The sequence below is a fragment of the Oncorhynchus tshawytscha genome, linkage group LG10, assembly GCF_018296145.1.
Source record: "Oncorhynchus tshawytscha isolate Ot180627B linkage group LG10, Otsh_v2.0, whole genome shotgun sequence".
NCBI classification, from domain to species: domain Eukaryota; kingdom Metazoa; phylum Chordata; class Actinopteri; order Salmoniformes; family Salmonidae; genus Oncorhynchus; species Oncorhynchus tshawytscha.
In genome coordinates, this window is record NC_056438.1 from 66,241,100 (window position 1) to 66,265,157 (window position 24,058).

Consider the following 24,058-nt stretch of genomic DNA (forward strand, 5'->3'; position numbering starts at 1 on the left):
CTGAAGAGGAGAGAAGGATTGGAGGACCAAAATGCGCGTGGTATGTGTTCATGATGAAATTTAATAAAGAAAACACTCAACACAAAACGACCGTGAAGCTAAATGAGAACTGTGATGACACAAGCAATCAACATAGACAATCACCCACAAACAAAGTGAAACCCAGGCTACCTAAGTATGATTCTCAATCAGAGACAACTAATGACACCTGCCTCTGATTGAGAACCATACTAGGCCGAAACATACAAATCCCCAAATCATAGAAAAACAAACATAAACTGCCCACCCCAACTCACGCCCTGACCATACTAAATAAATACAAAACAAACTAAATAAAGGTCAGAACGTGACAATGGGTCTCTTAACCAGGAACCATGCATGATTTTTATGTCTCTCATTCTCACTGTTTTACCAACAGAATTTCACTTCCTCTCTGAAATAAACTTTGTTGTTTGATACTTTCCGTCGTTGTATCCTATTTCAGTGTGAAAGTCATAGGTTGGCAACGTCTTGATTGTGTCATTATCTAACACTGTCTGTCACTTACCAGTAGAACCTGTGACACACAATTAAAACAATATATCGTTAATTCTTGCACACCCATCAAAAAATATATATATCTTCAAACGACAATAGCTATGGGGGCTATGTAAAGTAAATATACATAAAAAATAAATATACCGCTCCATAGAGCCAGTGACAAAATGCACTATTAGTCTTTACATTTTCATCAACTGTAACTGAATGCCACTTGGCAATTCGTAGAACAGATCTAAAAACTGTAAATGCATTGCATTCCACAACAAAAAAATATGTAAAGAGAAAATTGTGATGAGGGGGGGCGTCACCACCAGCTGGGCCAGCAGGAAGTGGGCACACATGGCAGCCAGATGGTTAACGGTTTGTCTACACTAGCACACCGTAATGGATACGTGCGGTTTAGGCCCCCCAGAGTAGCTCGCGTTTGGGTGTGCTGGAAGCATATGGCAGCAAGTTCGATGTTGCGTCAAGAATTCATCATAGCAAGTTTGTATGAAAGTCTGGTTATTACATTATATGAATTTATTCACAGGTACATTGTAAGATGCTCTAAAACGCTCTGGTGACAAACAAACGTTTCTTCCCAGTTTCTAATCGTCCACATGGCTGGGATAACCTATTCAAGTAAGTTAAGTAAATAACGTTATATTTCGAATGTAAAATCAAAACATGTATTATTAGCTAACTAGCTACAGTGCAGGCTAACTCAAATGAGCTACTAATGTAGCTAGCTAACGTTAGCTATCTAGCCAACTTTACATACGTATAGATAGCTAAGTGAATTAAATATCACCTGCTACTTAACTTCGTATTAGCTAGCTATCTATAAATGCATTTGTAGGTAGGTAGCTAACAGCAATGGAGAAGGGTGAAAGGATAGCAGCTCCAACTGTCAAAGTGAGAGAGTAGGCTATTCTGGATAGGGTATGGAGTTTTGTGGTTCCATTCCCATTAAGTGAGGACAGTGATAATAGTAACATAATATTCAGTGCAGTCTAATTTTAGTATAATGAAGTCTGTTTCTTGTGAGGTTTTCTGTCCTCAGATACAGAAGCCTGTCTGCAGATGAAGAGGTCCCAATGACGAGCAGCGGTTCTCAGTCCTGGTCCCGGGAAATCAAAGGGATGCACGTTTCAGCCTTAGCACGACACAGCTGATTCAAATGATCAACTCATCAAGCTTCAAGTAGTATTTATGTATTCATTTGTGATGCTATCCTTGATATGATCCTGCTATTGTCACATGCTACACATGCATCTATCTATCCAATGTTATCATGATTTGTTATGAGGGATATTATACTTCAGTAATCCACAATGACCTGGTGATGTGAAAGTCTAATGACATTATCTTCCATATTCCTACAGATACCTTGTAACAGGACATTATTTCAAAATGATTTCCTACAGTTACCGTGTAGGGCACTGCAAGGGTGGGTGACCAGGGCCATCTGGGACTGCCTCCTGGGGGAATTCAGGCGTGTGAAGGCTACCTGTGTCCTACATAATATAATGGACACGAGGACCAGGAGGGGATCTGCAACTCGCCACCATGTGCCATAGGAGAAGTCTGCTGCTCTTCAGGATGTTTCAAGGATGGGGTCCAACAATGCAGCAAGAGGCGAGAGATCTTCACCTCCTACTTCTTCGAAGGGTGTGCTGTTCCCTGGCAACACCATAGACTACACTATGAACAACCAAAGGCTATTTTAAGAGCCATCCACATTGAAATAAGAGTATTCTTCCATTTGCTTAGCTATGTCAACTGCAGTTGTTCAATTCCCAGTTTCTCTCCCTTTTAATTTCAACTTCTCAGGTGAGGGTGCTGTTTAGGTAAGGGTGTGATGTCTGTACAAAAACAAAACAGGCTATTTTAAGTCTCCCATATTGAAAAGATGTAGAACAATTAGACACCCTATAACCCACACCTACACACTTATCTATCAATCTGATTCATGGGTTGTGCAGTAAGCAGACTCAGGTGTATAACTGTGGCTCCTTCCACATTCAAAGAATAGGCAAGAGGGCCAACCATGGAGAATAGTAAGACACTTAATTATTTCTATAACTGCGCTATATTGTTTGTCCTCGTAAGTCTGCACGTTTTTCCAGCATACATTGCTCTGCAGCCACTTAGTGTGGACACCAGGTGTGGCCACACGCACAGATTCCTGTTGAACACTTGTCTCTTTAACTACCTTATTTTGTCTAACAGTCTCTGAGAGATTATTAGGGTAGCACTGTAATTCATTAATCATATACTGTCTTCCCTGCTCCTCTGTTCTTTCCCTTTGTCTTTTACAGCTCTCTTGCCACCTCTTTCCTCCTGTTTTTATAATGCACAACAGATGTGCATTGAAGTACAGATTGAACTTGTATTTCTAATATTACAATTATATTTATAATGCATATATTATTATATTATATTATTATGTTGGAGCGGTTCTGGGCAGGAGGCCTCTGACAGTGGAACAAAGTCTTCACAATCCGGTCCAGGAGTAGAGCTGATGATGACAAGGGGAGGAGAAGAGAGAAACAGAGTGAGGAAGGAAGAGTTGTTCAGTCAACAGGATGTTTCAAGTCACCATACCACAAATGTCATGGTAAAATATTGGCCCATGCAAGGTTCTAAAGAGTCTTAAAAAGCAATTGATAGGCCATAAATGGCCCATCCTGGGAACTCTTCCACTAGGAAAGTATGACACAACCTCAAGAACTCGAATCAACAACCCAAATGCAGTGTTATGTAAACACATCGATACCATTATAATCGTGAACAGCCGCTTCTGTTTTTCCTTTGACTCTGCAGAGGTGACACTGTCGGCAGGTTAAAGGCAGGGAACTTTCCCATGGGCCCTGGTATTTGGCGCAGGCCCACCGCAATGCCAGCTACTACAGACCGGCTCGATGATGGAGCCACGATTAAAATGGATACTACCCTTTGCCTACCACTGAACGCAAAATTAATTGGCAGATATAAACGAAATATCAGACACTTTCGTGAATTGATGAATTGTTTGCCAATTATGCAGCTCTGTGTGATATTGTCCAGACCATTAACCCAATGCAGCTTTAAAGGGATGGTGCCGTACAAGGTGCCGATGAACCAGGGCACGGAGTGGCCAGTGATCTCCACCAACCTCACCAGGTGCAGAATGCTGCCACAGGTGGAGTCCTCAAAGACGCACACCTCTAGCTGCTTGGAGAGCCACAGGTTGCTAGCTAATAACAACCAGTATGTCCCCGGGGCTCGGCCCACCCAGTCTCTGGAGTGAGACTCTGGGTTAGAGCGTTCTAATCACCTGTAAAAGCACACTGGACAGGTATATAGAACATGTGCAAAAATGACCATAACAAGTGTTCTAATCACCTGTAAATGCGCACTGGACAGGTGTAAAGAACACGTGTAAAACGTACTGTTGACACTTGAAAAAAGCAACAAAAAAAACGCTTTTTACGCCTGTAAACGCTTTTTATAAATAGTTTTTGTATTTTTATCACCTTAAAAGCAAACTGGATAAGTGAGAAAAAAAATCATGTCTACAAAAATATGACATTTGACACTTGAAAAATGATCATACTAAGTGTTAAAACCTGTTCCGGGTTAGACGATTTGAACCTGCTGTCATCAGTATGCTGTTACTGGAGCGCGCGGGTCTTCATTGCGACCATGCCCGGACTACTTCTAGGAGATGTGTTTCCTAATTTTGAGGCCGAAACCACTAACGGCAAAATTAAATTCCACGATTTTTTGGGTGACTCGTAAGTAATTTTAAAGGCTGATATGACATTAAATATGCCATCGATTGAAATCACGTGTTAGCATTTTGGAATATACTACCTGAGATTCCAGTTTTCCGTTATATAATTTATGTTCTCTTCGATTTCACTATATCATTTGCATTCAACAAGGCACCTGTTTCTAAAGAAATGAGACCTAAATCATTCACTTGTAAAAATAAAGGTTTAGTATGGTTTGGCAAAAGTCGTAAAGTTGATTATGCTGATAGTTGTCATATCCTACTGTACTCTCAAACTGTTGGTGTGAATTTTAATCTGATACCTAACGTTATTGGGTATAGCGAGGATGCTTTGGCATCTCTATTTTTTTCGTAGATATAATAATAAACCGCTATTCTTCCCCTATCTGAATAATATTTAGACATGTATCTTTACTCATGGTCTGTGGTTTTATTTGATCTAGGCCAGTTGGTTGTGTCAGTCTAACTAGGTTGAGACGTCAGGGAAAAAAACTGCTTGCTTGCAGCTCAAATCATTTGTTCTCTAAGCCCACTCAATGAAAACGCTGACAACACTGAAATGTCAGTTGCTGCAACAAGACAAGTTCTCTGTGGGCATACTTGAGGTCGCCTATATTTTTCATTTTACATTACATGATCAAATAAATCTTTAGGCTGCTTGGCATAATCGGGTTTAATTTCAACATGTTTTATTAAATTATGTTGAACATTTCATTATTTCTTACCCTGATCTATTAAACATTTCATTATTTCTTACCCTATATGCATTAGTATTACATACAGTATTAAAAATCGAGTGTACTGATGCGTAGAATGTTTTGAGTACAGATCGTTCACTTCCTACCCCCCCAACCTTTTTATCCAATTCTTTTAGTACCTATCTTGTCGCTACAACTCCCGTACGGGCTCGGGAGAGACGAAGGTAGAAAGTCATGCGTCCCCGGATACACAAGCCGCACAGCCGCACTGCTTCTTAGCACTGCGCGCATCCAACCCGCACCAATGTGTCAGGGGAAGCACCTGGCAACCTTGGTTAGCGCGCACTGCGCCCGGCCCGCCACAGGAGTCGGTGGTGCGCGATGAGACACGGACATCCCTACCGACCAAGCCCGACCTAACCCGGACGACGCTAGAACAATTGTGCGTCGCCCCATGGACCTCCCGGTCGCGGCCGGTTACGACAGAGCCTGGGCGCGAACCCAGAGTCTCTGATGGCACAGCTGGCGCTATACTACAGCGCCCTTAACCACTGCGCCACCCGGGAGGCCAAATCGTTCACTTTTTGATAAAAGCATCACATTTGGCAGAAATGCATATTTATGTACCCTGAAAATGTGATGGACAGAGGAAGAGAGAGGAAGATACAGAGAGATGGAGAGATTAGTAGGGGCCTAGCATAGGAATGTCAGCCTTTCTGTCTCCCTGCTCCTGTGTTTCTGTTTTAGTGGAGTGGCTAAGCTGTAAAATTTGACTCAATTGTTCACTTTGTACCATATTTGGTACAGCGGTAGATTTAGGTACCTTGAAAAGATTTAGATATGGATCCGCCCCAGATTTGGCCCTTGGGGCTGTGGTGGCTCTCTTACAAAATACCCCACGACTGTAACATGAGTTTACAATTCAGAAGGACTGCTTTGAGGTAAAGGCACCAAATTTGCCACAGAGCTAGATTTATGGACCCTAAAAAGATTTAGATATTGTGTCACCACAGATTTGGCCCCAGGGAGCTGTGGTAGCCATCTTACTAAATGACTACAGACTGACCCACTATTTCACAAACCTTTAATCTACAGTGCATTCAGAAAGTATTCAGACCACTTGACTTTTTCTACATTTTGTTACATTACAACCTTATTCTAAAATGGATTAAATAGTTCCCCCCCCTCATCAATCTACACACAATGCCCCATAATGACAAAGCAAAAGCAGGTTATTAGACATTTTTGCAAATGTATTAAAAAAAACTGAAATATCACATTTACTGAAGTATTCAGATCCTTTACTCAGTACTTTGTTGTAGCACCTTTGGCAGCGATTACAGTCTCGATTATTCTTAGGTATAACGCTACAAGCTTGGCACACCTGTATTTGGGGAGTTTCTTCCATTCTTCTCTGCAGACCCTCTCAAGCCCTTGTCAGGTTGAATGGAGAGCTTCGCTGCACAACTAAACTCAGCAAAAAAAGAAACGTCCTCTCACTGTCAACTGTGTTTATTTTCAGCAAACTTAACATGTGTAAATATTTGTATGAATATACAGTGGGGGAAACAAGTATTTAGTCAGCCACCAATTGTGTAAGTTCTCCCACTTAAAAAGATAAGAGAGGCCTGTAATTTTCATCATAGGTACACTTCAACTATGACAGACAAAAAAAGAAAAAAAATCCAGAAAATCACATTGTAGGATTTTTAATGAATTTATTTGCAAATTATGGTGGAAAATAAGTATTTGGTCAATAACAAAAGTTTATCTCAATACTTTGTTATATACCCTTTGTTGGCAATGACAGAGGTCAAACGTTTTCTGTAAGTCTTCACAAGGTTTTCACACACTGTTGCTGGTATTTTGGCCCATTCCTCCATACAGATCTCCTCTAGAGCAGTGATGTTTTGGGGCTGTTGCTGGGCAACACAGACTTTCAACTCCCTCCAAAGATTTTCTATGGGGTTGAGATCTGGAGACTGGCTAGGCCACTCCAGGACCTTGAAATGCTTCTTACGAAGCCACTCCTTCGTTGCCCTGGTGGAGTGTTTGGGATCATTGTCATGCTGAAAGACCCAGCCAAGTTTCATCTTCAATGCCCTTGCTGATGGAAGGAGGTTTTCACTCAAAATCTCACGATACATGGCCCCATTCATTCTTTCCTTTACACGAATAAGTCGTCCTGGTCCCTTTGCAGAAAAACAGCCCCAAAGCATGATGTTTCCACCCCCATGCTTCACAGTAGGTGTGGTGTTCTTTGGATGCAACTCAGCATTCTTTGTCCTCCAAACACAACGAGTTGAGTTTTTACCAAAAAGTTATATTTTGGTTTCATCTGACCATATGACATTCTCCCAATCTTCTTCTGGATCATCCAAATGCTCTCTAGCAAACTTCAGACGGGCCTGGACATGTACTGGCTTAAGCAGGGGGACACGTCTGTCACTGCAGGATTTGAGTCCCTGGCGGCGTAGTGTGTTACTGATGGTAGGCTTTGTTACTTTGGTCCCAGCTCTCTGCAGGTCATTCACTAGGTCCCCCCCGTGTGGTTCTGGGATTTTTGCTCACCGTTCTTGTGATCATTTTAACACCACGGGGTGAGATCTTGCGTGGAGCCCCAGATCGAGGGAGATTATCAGTGGTCTTGTATGTCTTCCATTTCCTAATAATTGCTCCCACAGTTGATTTCTTCAAACCAAGCTGCTTACCTAATGCAGATTCCGTCTTCCCAGCCTGGTGCAGGTCTACAATTTTGTTTCTGGTGTCCTTTGACAGCTCTTTGGTCTTGGCCATAGTGGAGATTGGAGGGTGACTGTTTGAGGTTGTGGACAGGTGTCTTTTATACTGATAACAAGTTCAAACAGGTGCCATTAATACGGGTAACGATTGGAGGACAAGAGGAGCCTGTTAAAGAAGAAGTTACAGGTCTGTGAGAGCCAGAAATCTTGCTTGTTTGTAGGTGACCAAATACTTATTTTCCACCATAATTTGCAAATAAATTCATTAAAAATCATACAATGTGATTTTCTGGATTTTTGTCTTCTCATTTTGTCTGTCATAGTTGAAGTGTACCTATGATGAAAATTACAGGCCTCTCTCATCTTTTTAAGTGGGAGAACTTGCACAATTGGTAGCTGACTAAATACTTTTTTGCCCCGATGTAGCAAGATTCAACAACTGAGACATACACTGAACAAGTTCCACAGACATGTGACAAACAGAAATTAAATAATGTGTAAAAAAACTAACAGTCAGTATCTGATGTGGCCACCAGCTTCATTAAGTACTGCAGTGCATCTCCTCATGGACTGCACCAGATGTGCCAGTTCTTGCTGTGAGATGTTACCCCACTCTTCCACCAAGGCACCTGCAAGTTCCCAGACATTTCTGGGGGGAATGGCCCTAGCCCTCACCCTCCGATCTAACAGGTCCCAGACGTGCTCAATGGGATTGAGATCCAGGCTCTTCGCTGGCCATGGCAGATCACTGACATTCCTGTCTTGCAGGAAATCATTCACAGAATGAGCAGTATGACTGGTGGCATTGTCATGCTGGAGGGTCATGTCAGGAGGAACCTGCAGGAAGGGTACCACATGAGGGAGAAGGATGTCTTCCCTGTAACGCACAGCGTTGAGATTGCCTGCAATGACAACAAGCTCAGTCCGATGATGCTGTGGCGTGATGCTGTGGCGCTATATGCATATCCTATCTTCTGGGCCTGAGTAGAAGGCGGTTTAATTTGGGCACGCTTTTCATCCAAAATTCTTAATGCTGCCCCCTACCCTAGAGAAGTTCATTGTTTATGGTTCATTGAACAAGCATGGGAAACTGTGTTTAAACCCTTTACAATGAAGATCTGTGAAGTTATTTGAATTTTTACAAATTATCTTTGAAAGACAGAGTACTGAAAAAGGGCCATTTATTTTTTTGCTGAGTTTATATTCAGGTCTCTCCAGAGATGTTCAATCGGGTTGAAGTCCGGGCTCTGTCTGGGCCACTCTAGGACATTCAGAGACTCCTGTTGGAAGGTGAACCTTCGCCCCAGTCTGAGGTCCTGAGCCCCCTGTGGCAGGTTTTCATCAAGGATCTCTCTGTACTTTGCTCCATATATCTTTCCCTCAAACCTGACTAGTCTCCCAGTCCCTGCAGCTGCAAAACATCCCCATAACATGATGCTGCCACCACCATGCTTCACCGTAGGGATGGTGCCAGGTTTCCTCCAGATGCTTTGCATTCAGGCCAAAAAGTTCAATCTTGGTTTCATCAGACCAGAGAATCTTGTTTCTCATGGTCTGATAGTCCTTTACGTGCCTTTTGGCAACTCTAAACGGGCTGTCATGTTTCTTTTAATGAGGAGTGGCTTCCGTCTGGCCACTCTACCATAAAGGCCTGATTGGTGGCGTGCTGCAGAGATGGTTGTCCTTCTGTAAGATTCTCCCATCTCCACAGAGGAACTCTTGAGCGCTGTCATACAGACCATCAGGTTCTTGGTCACCTCTCTGACCCAGGCCCTTCTCCCCCGATTGCTCAGTTTGGCCGGGTGGCCAGCTCTAGGAAGAATCTTGGTGGTTCCAAAAGCCATCATCCCAGAGTCGCTTCTTCACTGTTGACGTTGAGACTGGTGTTTTGTTGGTACTATTAAAGGGACCTGCCAGTTGAGGACTTGTGAGGCATCTGTTTCTCAAACTAGACACTCTAATGTACTTGTCCTCTTGCTCAGTTGTGCACCGGGGCCTCCCACTCCTCTTTCTGTTCTGGTTAGAGCCAGTTTGCACTGTTCTGTGAAGGGAGTAGTACACAGCGTTGTATGAGATCTTCAGTTTCTTGGCAATTTCTCACATGGAATAGCCTTCATTTCTCAGAACAAGAATAGACTGACAAGTTTCAGAAGAAAAGTCTTTGTTTCTGGACATTTTGAGCCTGTAATTGAACCCACAAATGCTGATGCTCCAGATACTCAACTAGTCTAAAGAAGGCCAGTTTTATTGCTTCTTAAATCAGGACAACAGTTTTCAGCTGTGCTAACATAATTGCAAAAGGGTTTTCTAATGATCAATTAGTCTTTGAAAATGATAAACTTGGATTAGCTAACACAACGTGCCATTGGAACACAGGAGTGATGGTTGCTGATAATGGGCCTCTGTTCGCCTATGTAGATATTCCATAAAAAATCTGTCGTTTCCAGTTACAATAGTCATTTACAACATTAACAATGTCTACACTGTATTTCTGATCAATTTGATGTTATTTTAATGGACAAAAAATGTGCTTTTCTTTCAAAAACAAGGACATTTCTAAGTGACCCCAAACTTTTGAACGGTAGGTATTTTTGTTTTGTATTTTTAATAAATGTGAAAATATTTCCCCCAAAATGTTTTCGCTTTGTCATTATGAGGTATTGTGTGTAGATTGATGGGGGGGGGGGAATTATTTAGTCATTTTTAGAAAAAGGCTGTAACATAACAACATGTGGAAAAAGAGAAGTTGTCTGAATACTTTTCAAATGCACTGTATATAAAGTCATGGCCTATACTTATTGGCCTGAATCTGTTTAAAATGTTTAACAGAGTACAATACAATGAGTACATAGGGAAATACAGCAGTTATCTTTTGTAGGAAAAAGAATATTTCTGAGACTGTGTATCTGAGGTGAGTTAGAACGCTCTATAGATGAGGTAGCCCTGCCTGCGACTTACAACCAGCTTCGGCCCAGAACAGAATATTATTTTGGTCTACTGGTTAAGTGTCACGACTTCCGCCGAAGTCGGCTCCTCTCCTTGTTCGGGCGGCGTTCGGCGATCGACGTCACCGGCTTTCTAGCCAGCGCCACTCCATTTTTCATGTATCCATTTGTTTTGTCTTGTTTTCATACACACCTGGTTTTCATTTCCCCAATCAATCTACTTGTATTTAACCTCTGATTCCCATCATGTTTTGTGTGTAATTGGTTTTCATGTCTAGTGATGTTCGTTTAGCTCTTTACTTTATTGTTCCGTTTTTTGAGTGCGTTTGTTTTGTTGTGCTCCCGGTTTGGAACTACAATAAAGTGAGCTTTATTTAATCATACTCTGCTCTCCTGCACCTGACTTCGCCTTCACATATACCATGACATTAAGACGTTGGGTTCCAGAGAAAATGGCTACTAAAGCTACTTTGCAATGCAAGGAGCAAATACAGTAACTTCAGCTGTACCTGGGAAAACACCCCATTGAGTTGGAATAGTTCACAATTGCTGTGGACAACAAATCTTTCAAGCTGTAATATATTTATTTCAACCAATTTCATGATCAAAAGTATGACCCACTAGTTTTTCTACTTGCATTTGAATATGTTCTGCTATTTCAACAAAGTAAAGGCTATGTGCCACAGTTCGGTATGCCATGGACTTTTGGTGGTGATTGAGGCAGTATCGGGTAGATGTGTACTTACTGCTCCCTAAGGGACCTCTAAAAGTCATGGCTCCCTATCTAAATATTTTCAGGATATATAAATTGAACTCTTTGCCCAATTTGGTGTTTATCAACAACAACAAAAAATGACTTTGTAACTGCAATATTGTGTTACCAACAGTGGCCATTTTGTAAGATACCTGCCTTGGCCCCCAGGGGCCAAATCTGTGGTGGCTCCATATCTTAATCTTTTCAGCGTCAATAAATCTAGCACCATGACTAATTTGTTGCCTTTTTGTCAAAGCAGTCCTTCTGAATTGTAACATAGTGTTACAGTCGAGGGCCATTTTGAAAAAGGACTACCATGCCCGCCAGAAGGCAAATATGTGGTGACTCCATATCTAAATCTTTTCAAGGTACCCAAATCTACCTTTGTACCAAATGTGGTGCATTTATCACAAAGTGAACGATTTGAGTCAAATTTTACAGCTTAGCCGCTCCACTAAAACAGAAACACAGGAGCAGGGAGACAAAAAGGCTGACATTCCTATAATAGGTCCCTACTAATCTCTCTCTCTCTAATCTGTCTCTCCCTCTGTATCTTGCTCTCTTTTCCTCTGTCCATCACTCCCCCCTCTCCCTCTGTCCATTACTCCCCCCTCTCTCTGTATCTTCCTCTGTCCATCACTCCCCCTCTCTCTTTGTATCTTCCTCTCTCTCCCTCTGTCCATCACTCCCCCTCTCTCTGTATCTTCCTCTGTCCATCACTCCCCCCTCTATCTGTATCTTCCTCTATCCATCACTCCCCCTCTCTCTCTCTGTATCTTCCTCTGTCCATCACTCCCCCTCTCTCTCTCTGTATCTTCCTCTCTCTCTGTATCTTCCTCTGTCCATCACTCCCTCCCTCTCTCTGTAACTTCCTCTCTCTCTGTATCTTCCTCTGTCCATCACTCCCCCTCTCTCTGTATCTTCCTCTGTCCATCACTCCTCCCCTCTCTCTGTATCTTCCTCTCTCTCCCCCTGTCTATCACTCCCCCCTCTCTCTGTAACTTCCTCTCTCTCGCTCTGTCAAACACTCCCCCCTCTCTCTGTATCTTCCTCTGTCCATCACTCCCCCTCTCTCTCTGTATCTTCCTCTATCCATCACTCCCCCCTCTCTCTCTGTATCTTCCTCTATCCATCACTCCCCCTCTCTCTCTGTATCTTCCTCTATCCATCACTCCCCCTGCTCTCTCTGTATCTTCCTATCCATCACTCCCCCTCTCTCTCTGTATCTTCCTCTGTCCATCACTCCTCCCCTCTCTCTGTATCTTCCTCTGTCCATCACTCCTCTCTCTCTGTATCTTCCTCTTCTCTGTCCATCCTCTGTCCATCACTCCCCCTCTCTCTCTGTAACTTCCTCTCTCTCCCTCTGTCTATCACTCCCCCCTCTCTCTGTATCTTCCTTCTCTCCCTCTGTCTCTCACTCCCCCCTCTCTCTGTATCTTCCTCTCTCTCTGTATCTTCCTCTGTCCATCACTCCCCCTCTCTCTGTATCTTCCTCTGTCCATCACTCCCCCCTCTCTCTGTATCTTCCTCTCTCTCCCTCTGTCTCTCACTCCCCCTCTCTCTGTAACTTCCTCTCTCTCCCTCTGTCAAACACTCCCCCTCTCTCTCTGTATCTTACCTCTCTCTCTGTATCTTCCTCTGTCCATCACTCCCCCTCTCTCTGTATCTTCCTCTATCCATCACTCCCCCCTCTCTCTGTATCTTCCTCTATCCATCACTCCCCCTCTCTCTCTGTATCTTCCTCTATCCATCACTCCCCCTGCTCTCTCTGTATCTTCCTGTCCATCACTCCCCCTCTCTCTGTATCTTCCTCTGTCCATCACTCCTCCCCTCTCTCTGTATCTTCCTCTCTCTCCCTCTGTCTATCACTCCCCCCTCTCTCTAACTTCCTCTCTCCCTCTGTCAAACACTCCCCCTCTCTCTCTGTATCTTACTCTCTCTCCATCACTCCCCCTCTCTCTCTGTATCTTCCTCTGTCCATCACTCCCCCCTCTCTCTGTATCTTCCTCTGTCCATCACTCCCCCCTCTCTCTCTGTATCTTCCACTGTCCATCACTCCTCCCCTCTCTCTGTATCTTCCTCTCTCTCTCTGTCTATCACTCCCCCCCCCTCTCTCTGTAACTTCCTCTCTCTCCCTCTGTCAAACACTCCCCCCCTCTCTCTCTGTATCTTACTCTCTCTCTGTATCTTCCTCTGTCCATCACTCCCCCCTCTCTCTCTGTATCTTCCTCTGTCCATCACTCCCCCTCTCTCTCTGTATCTTCCTCTGTCCATCACTCCTCCCCTCTCTCTGTATCTTCCTCTCTCTCCCTCTGTCTATCACTCCCCCCTCTCTCTGTATCTTCTTCTCTCTCCCTCTGTCTATCACTCCCCCTCTCTCTCTCTTCCTCTGTCCATCACGCCCCCTCTCTCTGTAACTTCCTCTCTCTCCCTCTGTCCATCACTCCCCCCCTCTCTCTGTAACTTCCTCTCTCTCCCTCTGTCCATCACTCCCCACTCCCCCTAAAACAGTCTCTCTCTGTATCTTCCTCTCTCTCCCTCTGTCCATCACTCCTCCTCTCTCTCTGTATCTTCCTCTCTCTCCCTCTGTCCATCACTCCCCCCTCTCTCTGTATCTTCCTCTTCTCTCCCTCTGTCCATCACTCCCCCCCCTCTCTGTAACTTCCTCTCTCTCTGTATCTTCCTCTGTCCATCACTCCTCCCTCTCTCTGTATCTTCCTCTGTCCATCACTCCTCCTCTCTCTCTGTATCTTCCTCTCTCTCCCTCTGTCCATCACTCCCCCTCTCTCTCTGTAACTTCCTCTCTCTCCCTCTGTCAAACACTCCCCCTCTCTCTCTGTATCTTACTCTCTCTGTATCTTCCTCTGTCCATCACTCCCCCTCTCTCTGTATCTTCCTCTATCCATCACTCCCCCCTCTCTCTGTATCTTCCTCTATCCATCCCCCTCTCTCTCTGTATCTTCCTCTATCCATCACCCCCTGCTCTCTCTGTATCTTCCTGTCCATCACTCCCCCCCTCTCTGTATCTTCCTCTGTCCATCACTCCTCCCCTCTCTCTGTATCTTCCTCTCTCTCCCTCTGTCTATCACTCCCCCTCTCTCTAACTTCCTCTCTCCTCTGTCAAACACTCCCCCTCTCTCTCTGTATCTTACTCTCTCTCTGTATCTTACTCTCTCTCCATCACTCCCCCTCTCTCTCTGTATCTTCCTCTGTCCATCACTCCCCCCTCTCTGTATCTTCCTCTGTCCATCACTCCCCCCTCTCTCTCTGTATCTTCCACTGTCCATCACTCCTCCCCTCTCTCTGTATCTTTTCTCTCCCTCTGTCTATCACTCCCCCTCTCTCTGTAACTTCCTCTCTCTCCCTCTGTCAAACACTCCCCCCCCTCTCTCTCTGTATCTTACTCTCTCTCTGTATCTTCCTCTGTCCATCACTCCCCCTCTCTCTCTGTATCTTCCTCTGTCCATCACTCCCCCTCTCTCTCTCTGTATCTTCCTCTGTCCATCACTCCTCCCCTCTCTCTGTATCTTCCTTCTCTCCCTCTGTCTATCACTCCCCCCTCTCTCTGTATCTTCTTCTCTCTCCCTCTGTCTATCACTCCCCCTCTCTCTCTCTTCCTCTGTCCATCACGCCCCCTCTCTCTGTAACTTTTCTCTCCCTCTGTCCATCACTCCCCCTCTCTCTCTGTAACTTCCTCTCTCTCCCTCTGTCCATCACCCCCTCTCTCTGTATCTTCCTCTCTCTCCCTCTGTCCATCACTCCCCACTCCCCCTCTCTCTCTGTATCTTCCTCTCTCTCCCTCTGTCCATCACTCCTCCTCTCTCTCTGTATCTTCCTCTCTCTCCCTCTGTCCATCACTCCCCCTCTCTCTCTGTAACTTCTCTCTCTCCCTCTGTCTATCACTCCCCCCTCCCTCTGTCTCTCACTCCCCCCTCTCTCTGTAACTTTCTCTCTCTGTATCTTCCTCTGTCCATCACTCCTAAAACCCTCTCTCTGTATCTTCCTCTGTCATCACTCCTCCTCTCTTCTGTATCTTTTCTCTCCCTCTGTCCATCACTCCCCCTCTCTCTCTGTAACTTCCTCTCTCTCCCTCTGTCTATCACTCCCCCTCTCTGTATCTTTTCTCTCCCTCTGTCTCTCACTCCCCCTCTCTCTGTAACTTCCTCTCTCTCTGTATCTTCCTCTGTCCATCACTCCCCCTCTCTCTGTATCTTCCTCTGTCCATCACTCCTCCCCTCTCTCTGTATCTTCCTCTCTCTCCCTCTGTCCATCACTCCCCCTCTCTCTGTAACTTCCTCTCTCTCCCTCTGTCCATCACTCCCCCCTCTCTCTGTATCTTTCTATCTATCACTCCCCCGTCTCTCTCTGTATCTTCCTCTATCCATCACTCCCCCTCTCTCTCTGTATCTTCCTCTATCCATCACTCCCCCTGCATCTTCCTGTCCATCACTCCCCCTCTTCTCTGTATCTTCCTCTGTCCATCACTCCTCCCCTCTCTCTGTATCTTCCTCTGTCCATCACTCCTCCTCTCTCTCTGTATCTTTTCTCTCCCTCTGTCCATCACTCCCCCTCTCTCTCTGTAACTTCCTCTCTCTCCCTCTGTCTATCACTCCCCCTCTCTCTGTATCTTCCTCTCTCTCCCTCTGTCTCTCACTCCCCCTCTCTCTGTAACTTCCTCTCTCTCTGTATCTTCCTCTGTCCATCACTCCCCCTCTTTCTGTATCTTCCTCTGTCCATCACTCCTCCCCTCTCTCTGTAAGATTTTCTTCCCTCTGTCAAACACTCCCCTCTCTCTCTGTATCTTACTCTTCTCTTATCTTCCTCTGTCCATCACTCCCCCTCTCTCTGTATCTTCCTTATCCATCACTCCCCCCTCTCTCTGTATCTTCCTCTATCCATCACTCCCCCTCTCTCTCTGTATCTTCCTCTATCCATCACTCCCCCCTCTCTCTGTATCTTCCTGTCCATCACTCCCCCTCTCTCTGTATCTTCCTCTGTCCATCACTCCTAAAACCCTCTCTCTGTATCTTCCTCTCTCTCCCTCTGTCTATCACTCCCCCCTCTCTTCTAACTTTTCTCTCCCTCTGTCAAACACTCCCCCTCTCTCTCTGTATCTTACAGATTCTGTATCTTACTCTCTCTCCATCACTCCCCCCTCTCTCTGTATCTTCCTCTGTCCATCACTCCCCCTCTTCTGTATCTTCCTCTGTCCATCACTCCTCTCTCTGTATCTTCCACTGTCCATCACTCCTCCCCTCTCTCTGTATCTTCCATCTCTCCCTCTGTCTATCACTCCCCCTCTCTCTGTAACTTTTCTCTCCCTCTGTCAAACACTCCTAAAACTCTCTCTGTATCTTACTCTCTTCTTATCTTCCTCTGTCCATCACTCCCCCTCTCTCTCTGTATCTTCCTCTGTCCATCACTCCCCCCTCTCTCTCTGTATCTTCCTCTGTCCATCACTCCTAAAACAGTCAGATTCTGTATCTTCCTCTCTCTAAAACCTCTGTCCATCACTCCTAAAACAGTCTTTACACTTTTTATTCCCTCTGTCCATCACCCCCTCAGTCTGTATCTTTTCTCTACCTCTGTCCATCACTCCCCCAGTCTTTCTGTATCTTTTCTCTCCCTCTGTCCATCACTCCCCAGTCTCATTCTGTATTTTATTCCCTCTGTCCATCACTCCCCCAGTCTTTCTGATTTTCTCTCCCTCTGTCCATCACCCCTAAAACAGTCTTTATCTTTTCTCTCCCTCTGTCCATCACTCCTAAAACAGTCTTTATCTTTTCTCTCCCTCTGTCCATCACTCCTAAAACAGTCTTTACAGATTTTATTACCTCTGTCCATCACTCCTAAAACTGTCTTTACAGATTTTATTACCTCTGTCCATCACTCCTAAAACTGTCTTTACAGATTTTATTACCTCTGTCCATCACTCCTAAAACTGTCTTTACAGATTTTATTACCTCTGTCCATCACTCCTAAAACTGTCTTTACAGATTTTATTACCTCTGTCCATCACTCCTAAAACTGTCTTTACAGATTTTATTACCTCTGTCCATCACTCCTAAAACTGTCTTTCTGTATCTTTATCTCCCTCTGTCCATCACTCCCCCAGTCTTCTGTAGATTTTATTACCTCTGTCCATCACTCCCCCCTAAAACAGTCTTTCAGATTTTCTCTCTACCTCTGTCCATCACTCCCTAAAACAGTCTTTCTGATCTTTTCTCTCCCTCTGTCCATCACTCCCCCTAAAACAGTCTCTTACAGATCTTCCTCTACCTCTGTCCATCACTCCCAGTCTCTGATTTTATTACCTCTGTCCATCACTCCCCCTCCTCCTAAAACTCTCTCTGTCCATCACTTTTTTTCCTTCTCCCTCTGTCCATCACTCCTCTCTGTATCTTCAGATTTTATTCCCTCTGTCCATCACTCTCTGTATCTTCCAGATTTTCTCCCTCTGTCCATCACTCCTAAAACTCTCTCTCTGTATCTTCCATCTCTAAAACAGTCTTTTTCCTCTGTCTGTCCATCACTCCCCCCTCTCTCTCTGTATCTTTTCTCTCCCTCTGTCCATCACTCCCCCCTCTCTCTCTGTATCTTTCTCTCTCCCTCTGTCCATCACTCCTAAAACAGTCTTTCTGTATCTTTTCTTACCTCTGTCCATCACTCTAAAACAGTCTTTACAGATTTTCTACCTCTGTCCATCACTCCTAAAACTCTCTCTCTGTATCTTTCTCTCCCCTCTGTCCATCACTCCTAAAACAGTCTCTCTGTATCTTTTCTCTCCCTCTGTCCATCACTCCTAAAACAGTCTTTCTGTATCTTTTCTTTTCCTCTGTCCATCACTCCCCCTCTCCCTAAAACTGTCCATTTCCACCCCAGATTCTTATCTTCCTCTGTCCATCACTCCCCCTCTCCCTCTGTATCTTTCTCTCTTTTCCTCTGTCCATCACTCCTAAAACAGTCCTTTACCACCCTCTCCTCTGTATCTTCCTCTGTCCATCACTCCCCCCTCTCCCTCTGTATCTTCCTCTGTCCATCACTCCCCCTCCCTCTGTATCTTCCTATGTCCATCACTCCCCCTCTCTCTCTATCTTCCCCTCTCTCACTCTGTCCATCACTCCCCCTCTCTCTTTGTATCTTCCTCTCTCTCCCTCTGTCCATCACTCCCCCTCTCTCTCTCTTCCTCTATCCATCACTCCCCCTCTCTCTGTATCTTCCTCTCTCTCTGTATTTTCCTCTCTGTCCATCACTCCCCCTCTCTCTCTCTTTCTCTCTCTTCCTCTGTCCATCACTCCCCCTCTCTCTGTATCTTCCTCTCTCTTCCTCTGTCCATCACCCCCTCTCTCTCTCTGTATCTTCCTCTTTCTCCCTCTGTCCATCACTCCCCCCTCTCTGTATCTTCCTCTCTCTCCCTCTGTCCATCACTCCCCCTCTCTGTATCTTCCTCTCTCTCCCTCTGTCCATCACTCCCCCTCTCTCTCTGTATCTTCCTCTGTCCATCACTCCCCCTCTCTCTGTATCTTCCTCTCTCTCCCTCTGTCCATCACTCCCCCTCTCTGTATCTTCCTCTCTCTCCCTCTGTCCATCACTCCCCCCTCTCTCTGTATCTTCCTCTGTCCATCACTCCCCCTCTCTCTCTGTATCTTCCTCTCTCTCCCTCTGTCCATCACTCCCGCCCCCCTCTCTCTGTAGCTGGGGTATCCTGTTCTCCCACCCCCGTGACTACACCCCTGTCTGCACCACAGAGCTGGGCCGAGCAGCCAAACCCAGCGACGAGTTCAGCAGGCGCAACGTGAAGATGATCGCCCTGTCCATTGACAGTCTGGAGGACCACCATGGCTGGACCAAGGTATAGGCTGTTCCCAAATGGCACCCCTTTATAATGCACTACTTTTGACCAGGTCAAAAGGGAATAGGGTGCCATTTGGGACACCCAGTTGTGAGTGTGTAAACCAATGACCAGTGTATAGTAATGGACGGATGTGCTGTGGTCCTGTAGGACATCTTGGCCTACAACAATGAGGAGTCTGGCTGTGCGTTCCCTTTCCCCATCATAGCAGACAATCAGAGGGAGCTGGCAGTGGCCCTGGGCATGCTGGACCCAGATGAGAAGGACAAGGACGGCATGCCCCTCACTGCCCGCTGTGTGAGTGTCAAAACATGCATGCACACACATGTACACAGGTACAGACAAACAAAAAACACACTCAGAGCCACACTTTCTTCCTGTCAGTATCTCTCTCTACCGTTTCTGCTTTCTTCCTGTCAGTATCTCTCTACCGTTTCTGCTTTCTTCCTGTCAGTATCTCTCTCTACCGTTTCTGCTTTCTTCCTGTCAGTATCTCTCTCTACCGTTTCTGCTTTCTTCCTGTCAGTATCTCTCTACCGTTTCTGCTTTCTTCCTGTCAGTATCTCTCTACCGTTTCTGCTTTCTTCCTGTCAGTATCTCTCTACCGTTTCTGCTTTCTTCTGCTCTACCGTTTCTCTTTCTTCCTGTCAGTATCTCTCTACCGTTTCTGCTTTCTTCCTGTCAGTATCTCTCTACCGTTTCTGCTTTCTTCCTGTCAGTATCTTTCTGTTTCTGCTTTCTTCCTTTCTTCCTGTCAGTATCTCTCTACCGTTTCTGCTTTCTTCCTGTCAGTATCTCTCTACCGTTTCTGCTTTCTTCCTGTCAGTATCTCTCTCTACCGTTTCTGCTTTCTTCCTGTCAGTATCTTTCTTCCTCTACCGTTTCTGCTTTCTTCCTGTCAGTATCTCTCTACCGTTTCTGCTTTCTTCCTGTCAGTATCTCTCTACCGTTTCTCTTTCTTTATCTCTCTACCGTTTCTGCTTTCTTCCTGTCAGTATCTCTCTACCGTTTCTGCTTTCTTCCTGTCAGTATCTCTCTACCGTTTCTGCTTTCTTCCTGTCAGTATCTCTCTACCGTTTCTGCTTTCTTCCTGTCAGTATCTCTCTACCGTTTCTGCTTTCTTCCTGTCAGTATCTCTCTACCGTTTCTGCTTTCTTCCTGTCAGTATCTCTCTACCGTTTCTGCTTTCTTCCTGTCAGTATCTCTCTCTACCGTTTCTGCTTTCTTCCTGTCAGTATCTCTCTCTACCGTTTCTGCTTTCTTCCTGTCAGTATCTGCTTTCTTCTATCTGTCTACCGTTTCTGCTTTCTTCTTGTCAGTATCTGTCAGTATCTCTACCGTTTCTGCTGTCTTCCTGTCAGTATCTCTCTACCGTTTCTGCTTTCTTCCTGTCAGTATCTCTCTACCGTTTCTGCTTTCTTCCTGTCAGTATCTCTCTACCGTTTCTGCTTTCTTCCTGTCAGTATTTCTCTACCGTTTCTGCTTTCTTCCTGTCAGTATCTCTCTACCGTTTCTGTTTCCGGTAAGTCATTGCCCACCATGAGATCGTCCTCCTCTTTCTGGTGCTCTATCTTCCATAAACATGACTTATTCATGCTGCTGCAAGCAGCCTACCTTCACTGGCTAGTATGAGTTAACTACCCCTCCCCCCAAGCCCCACCACCCCGTCTGGCAAAAACACTCATTACCTCAGCCCCTTGCTGCATGATGTCATATTTTTATATGAATCAGTGAGGGTGATATCACCGCATGATGGCTGCCTGTTCGTGAACACAGCCCTTATCTGCTACACTTTCTCACTCTGTCACACACACACACAGTTTCTCTCGCCCGCTAACCATTTGCCATGTGAGTAAATGCATCCCCAGTGGTGTAAAGTACTTAGGTAAAAAATACTTGAAAGTACTACTTAAGTAGTTTTTGGGGGTATCTGTACTTTACTATTTATATTTTTTGACTACTTTTACTTTTACTTCACTACATTCCTAAAGAAAATAATACATTTTTTACTCCATACATTTTCCCCGACACCCAAAAGTACTTGTTATATGATGAATGCTTAGCAGGACAGGAAAATGGTCCAATTCACGCAAGTGGTCATCCCTACGGTCTGATCTGGCAGACTCACTACATATAAATGCATCGTTTGTAAATTATACATTTTAAAAACAAGAAAATGGTGCCATCTGCTTTGCTTAATAAGGAATTTTAAATTATTTATACTTTTACTTTTGATACTTAAGTATATTTAGAACCAAATACTTTTAGACTTTTACTCAAGTAGTATTTTACTGGGTGACTTTTACTTGAGTAACTTTCTATTAAGGTATTTATACGTTTACTCAAGTATGACAGTTGGGTATTTTTTCCACCAATGCTCAGCCCCTACCTGCCTAATGCCATCCCACCAAAGTGTGACATGTTTTTATGTCTCAGGTTTTTGTGATTGGCCAAGACAAGAAGCTGAAGCTGTCCCTGCTCTACCCTGCCACAACGGGGCGTAACTTTGATGAGATCCTGAGAGTGGTCGACTCCCTGCAGCTCACAGCAAAGAACCGGGTGGCCACCCCTGCTGATTGGCAGGTCCGTCAGCCAATCCATATCAAGCTCTATAGCCTGACAGTGGAATTTGCAGCATCCTTCAGGAAGTATTATCAATCAAATATAAATGGAAGCTTGAGTGACCCAATAGACAGTCAGTTAACATCATCATTCATCACATCTCCAAACACTTAGAATCCATTGTCAGTCCAATGTCAATTGGCATGCCACTTATGCCCATTTCTATTTTCTCTGCTAACTCCCCTTCTCATTACCTCTCTCTGTCCAGCCTGGTGAGCGCGTGATGGTTCCTCCAAATATCCCTGAGGAGGAGGCAGCAGTCATGTTCCCTGCAGGGGTCTACACCAAAGAGCTACCCTCAGGAAGGAAGTACCTGCGCTACACACCTCAGCCATGAGGGGCAGCAGAGGATCACACCTATAGTCACACAGCCTCCCACACAACCACAGAGGGAGATGATGAGGACAATGAAAGGGATTGCCATTCTCTTTAGGATGATGGAATGCTGGTCATATCACAGATTGACTGGTAGCATTTTGCTGATAATATGGTGTCAGGACGTGTTGCATTTGTTGTAGTACTCGCATGTTCAAAGACACATAGCAGACAACTCAATTTATTGAGTTGAATGTGCAGTTGTCAGGTTTAAGATGTATTAAATACTTTGGACAGGTGTGCTGCCTTACTTCTCATAGTGAGACGATTAATAAAACGCCTTCAACAGCAACACAGCCTTTAGTTTCACTTCAGTGTTACTTATTGCAGTCAATAAAGCAACCGTAACCCGACACCTACCAATCTTTTTCGGAGGATCGGATCTCATGGTGTAACGGCTAAGGTGTTGGGTTCGAGTCCCGGTTGGGGCTAACCCTGAATTTGCTAAAATAACAGTCTCAGCCTGCCGCCACAAGAGACTACAGTGGGGCAAAAAAGTATTTAGTCAGCCACCAATTGTGCAAGTTCTCACACTTAAAAAGATGAGAGAGGCCTGTAATTTTCATCATAGGTACACTTCAACTATGACAGACAAAATGAGAAAAAAAATCCAGAAAATCACATTGTAGGATTTTTTTATGAATTTATTTGCAAATTATGGTGGAAAATAAGAATTTGGTCACCTACAAACAAGCAAGATTTCTGGCTCTCACAGACCTGTAACTTCTTCTTTAAGAGGCTCCTCTGTCCTCCACTCGTTACCTGTATTAATGGCACCTGTTTGAACTTGTTATCAGTATAAAATACACCTGTCCACAACCTCAAACAGTCACACTCCAAACTCCACTATGGCCAAGACCACAGAGCTGTCAAAGGACACCAGAAACAAAATTGTAGACCTGCACCAGGCTGGGTAGACTGAATCTGCAATAGGTAAGCAGCTTGGTTTGAAGAAATCAACTGTGGGAGCAAGTATTAGGAAATGGAAGACATACAAGACCACTGATAATCTCCCTCGATCTGGGGCTCCACTCAAGATCTCACCCCGTGGGGTCAAAATGATCACAAGAACGGTGAGCAAAAATCCCAGAACCACACGGCGGGACCTAGTGAATGACCTGCAGAGAGCTGGGACCAAAGTAAAATAGCCTACCATCAGTAACACACTACGCCGCCAGGGACTCAAATCCTGCAGTGCCAGACGTGTCCCCCTGCTTAAGCCAGTACATGTCCAGGCCCGTCTGAAGTCTGCTAGAGAGCATTTGGATGATCCAGAAGAAGATTGGGAGAATGCCATATGGTCAGATGAAACCTAAATAGACCTTTTTGGTAAAAACTCAACTCGTCGTGTTTGGAGGACAAAGAATGCTGAGTTGCATCCAAAGAACACCATACCTACTGTGAAGCATGGGGGTGGAAACATCATACTTTGGGGCTGTTTTTCTGCAAAGGGACCAGGACGACTGATCCGTGTAAAGGAAAGAATGAATGGGGCCATGTATCATGAAATTTTGAGTGAAAACCTCCTTCCATCAGCAAGGGCATTGAAGAGGAAACGTGGCTGGGTCTTTCAGCATGACAATGATCCCAAACACACCGCCCGGGCAACGAAGGAGTGGCTTGATAAGAAGCATTTCAAGGTCCTGGAGTGGCCTAGCCAGTCTCCAGATCTCAACCCCATAGAAAATCTTTGGAGGGAGTTGAAAGTCCGTGTTGCCCAGCAACAGCCCCAAAACATCACTGCTCTAGAGGAGAACTGCATGGAGGAATG

At 44.9% G+C, this 24,058-nt stretch overlaps 1 protein-coding gene across 2 annotated transcripts; it reads left to right on the forward strand.

Annotated features, from left to right (window-relative positions):
- Positions 1–881: 881 nt before the first annotated feature.
- On the forward strand, positions 882–22,579 carry LOC112260685 (peroxiredoxin-6-like). 2 transcript variants are annotated; one of them, XM_042328865.1, is made up of 8 exons: positions 882–1,026; positions 1,128–1,164; positions 1,571–3,142; positions 3,349–4,301; positions 19,134–19,290; positions 19,441–19,587; positions 21,727–21,873; positions 22,121–22,579. In XM_042328865.1, exons 4-8 carry the CDS (start codon positions 4,111–4,113, stop codon positions 22,247–22,249), a joined length of 771 nt encoding a protein of 256 aa, XP_042184799.1. In that variant the 5' UTR covers positions 882–1,026; positions 1,128–1,164; positions 1,571–3,142; positions 3,349–4,110; the 3' UTR covers positions 22,250–22,579. The 2 variants fall into 2 exon arrangements, with proteins under 2 accessions (XP_042184799.1, XP_042184798.1); XM_042328864.1 differs by having other exon boundaries at positions 1,571–4,301.
- Positions 22,580–24,058: the final 1,479 nt, after the last annotated feature.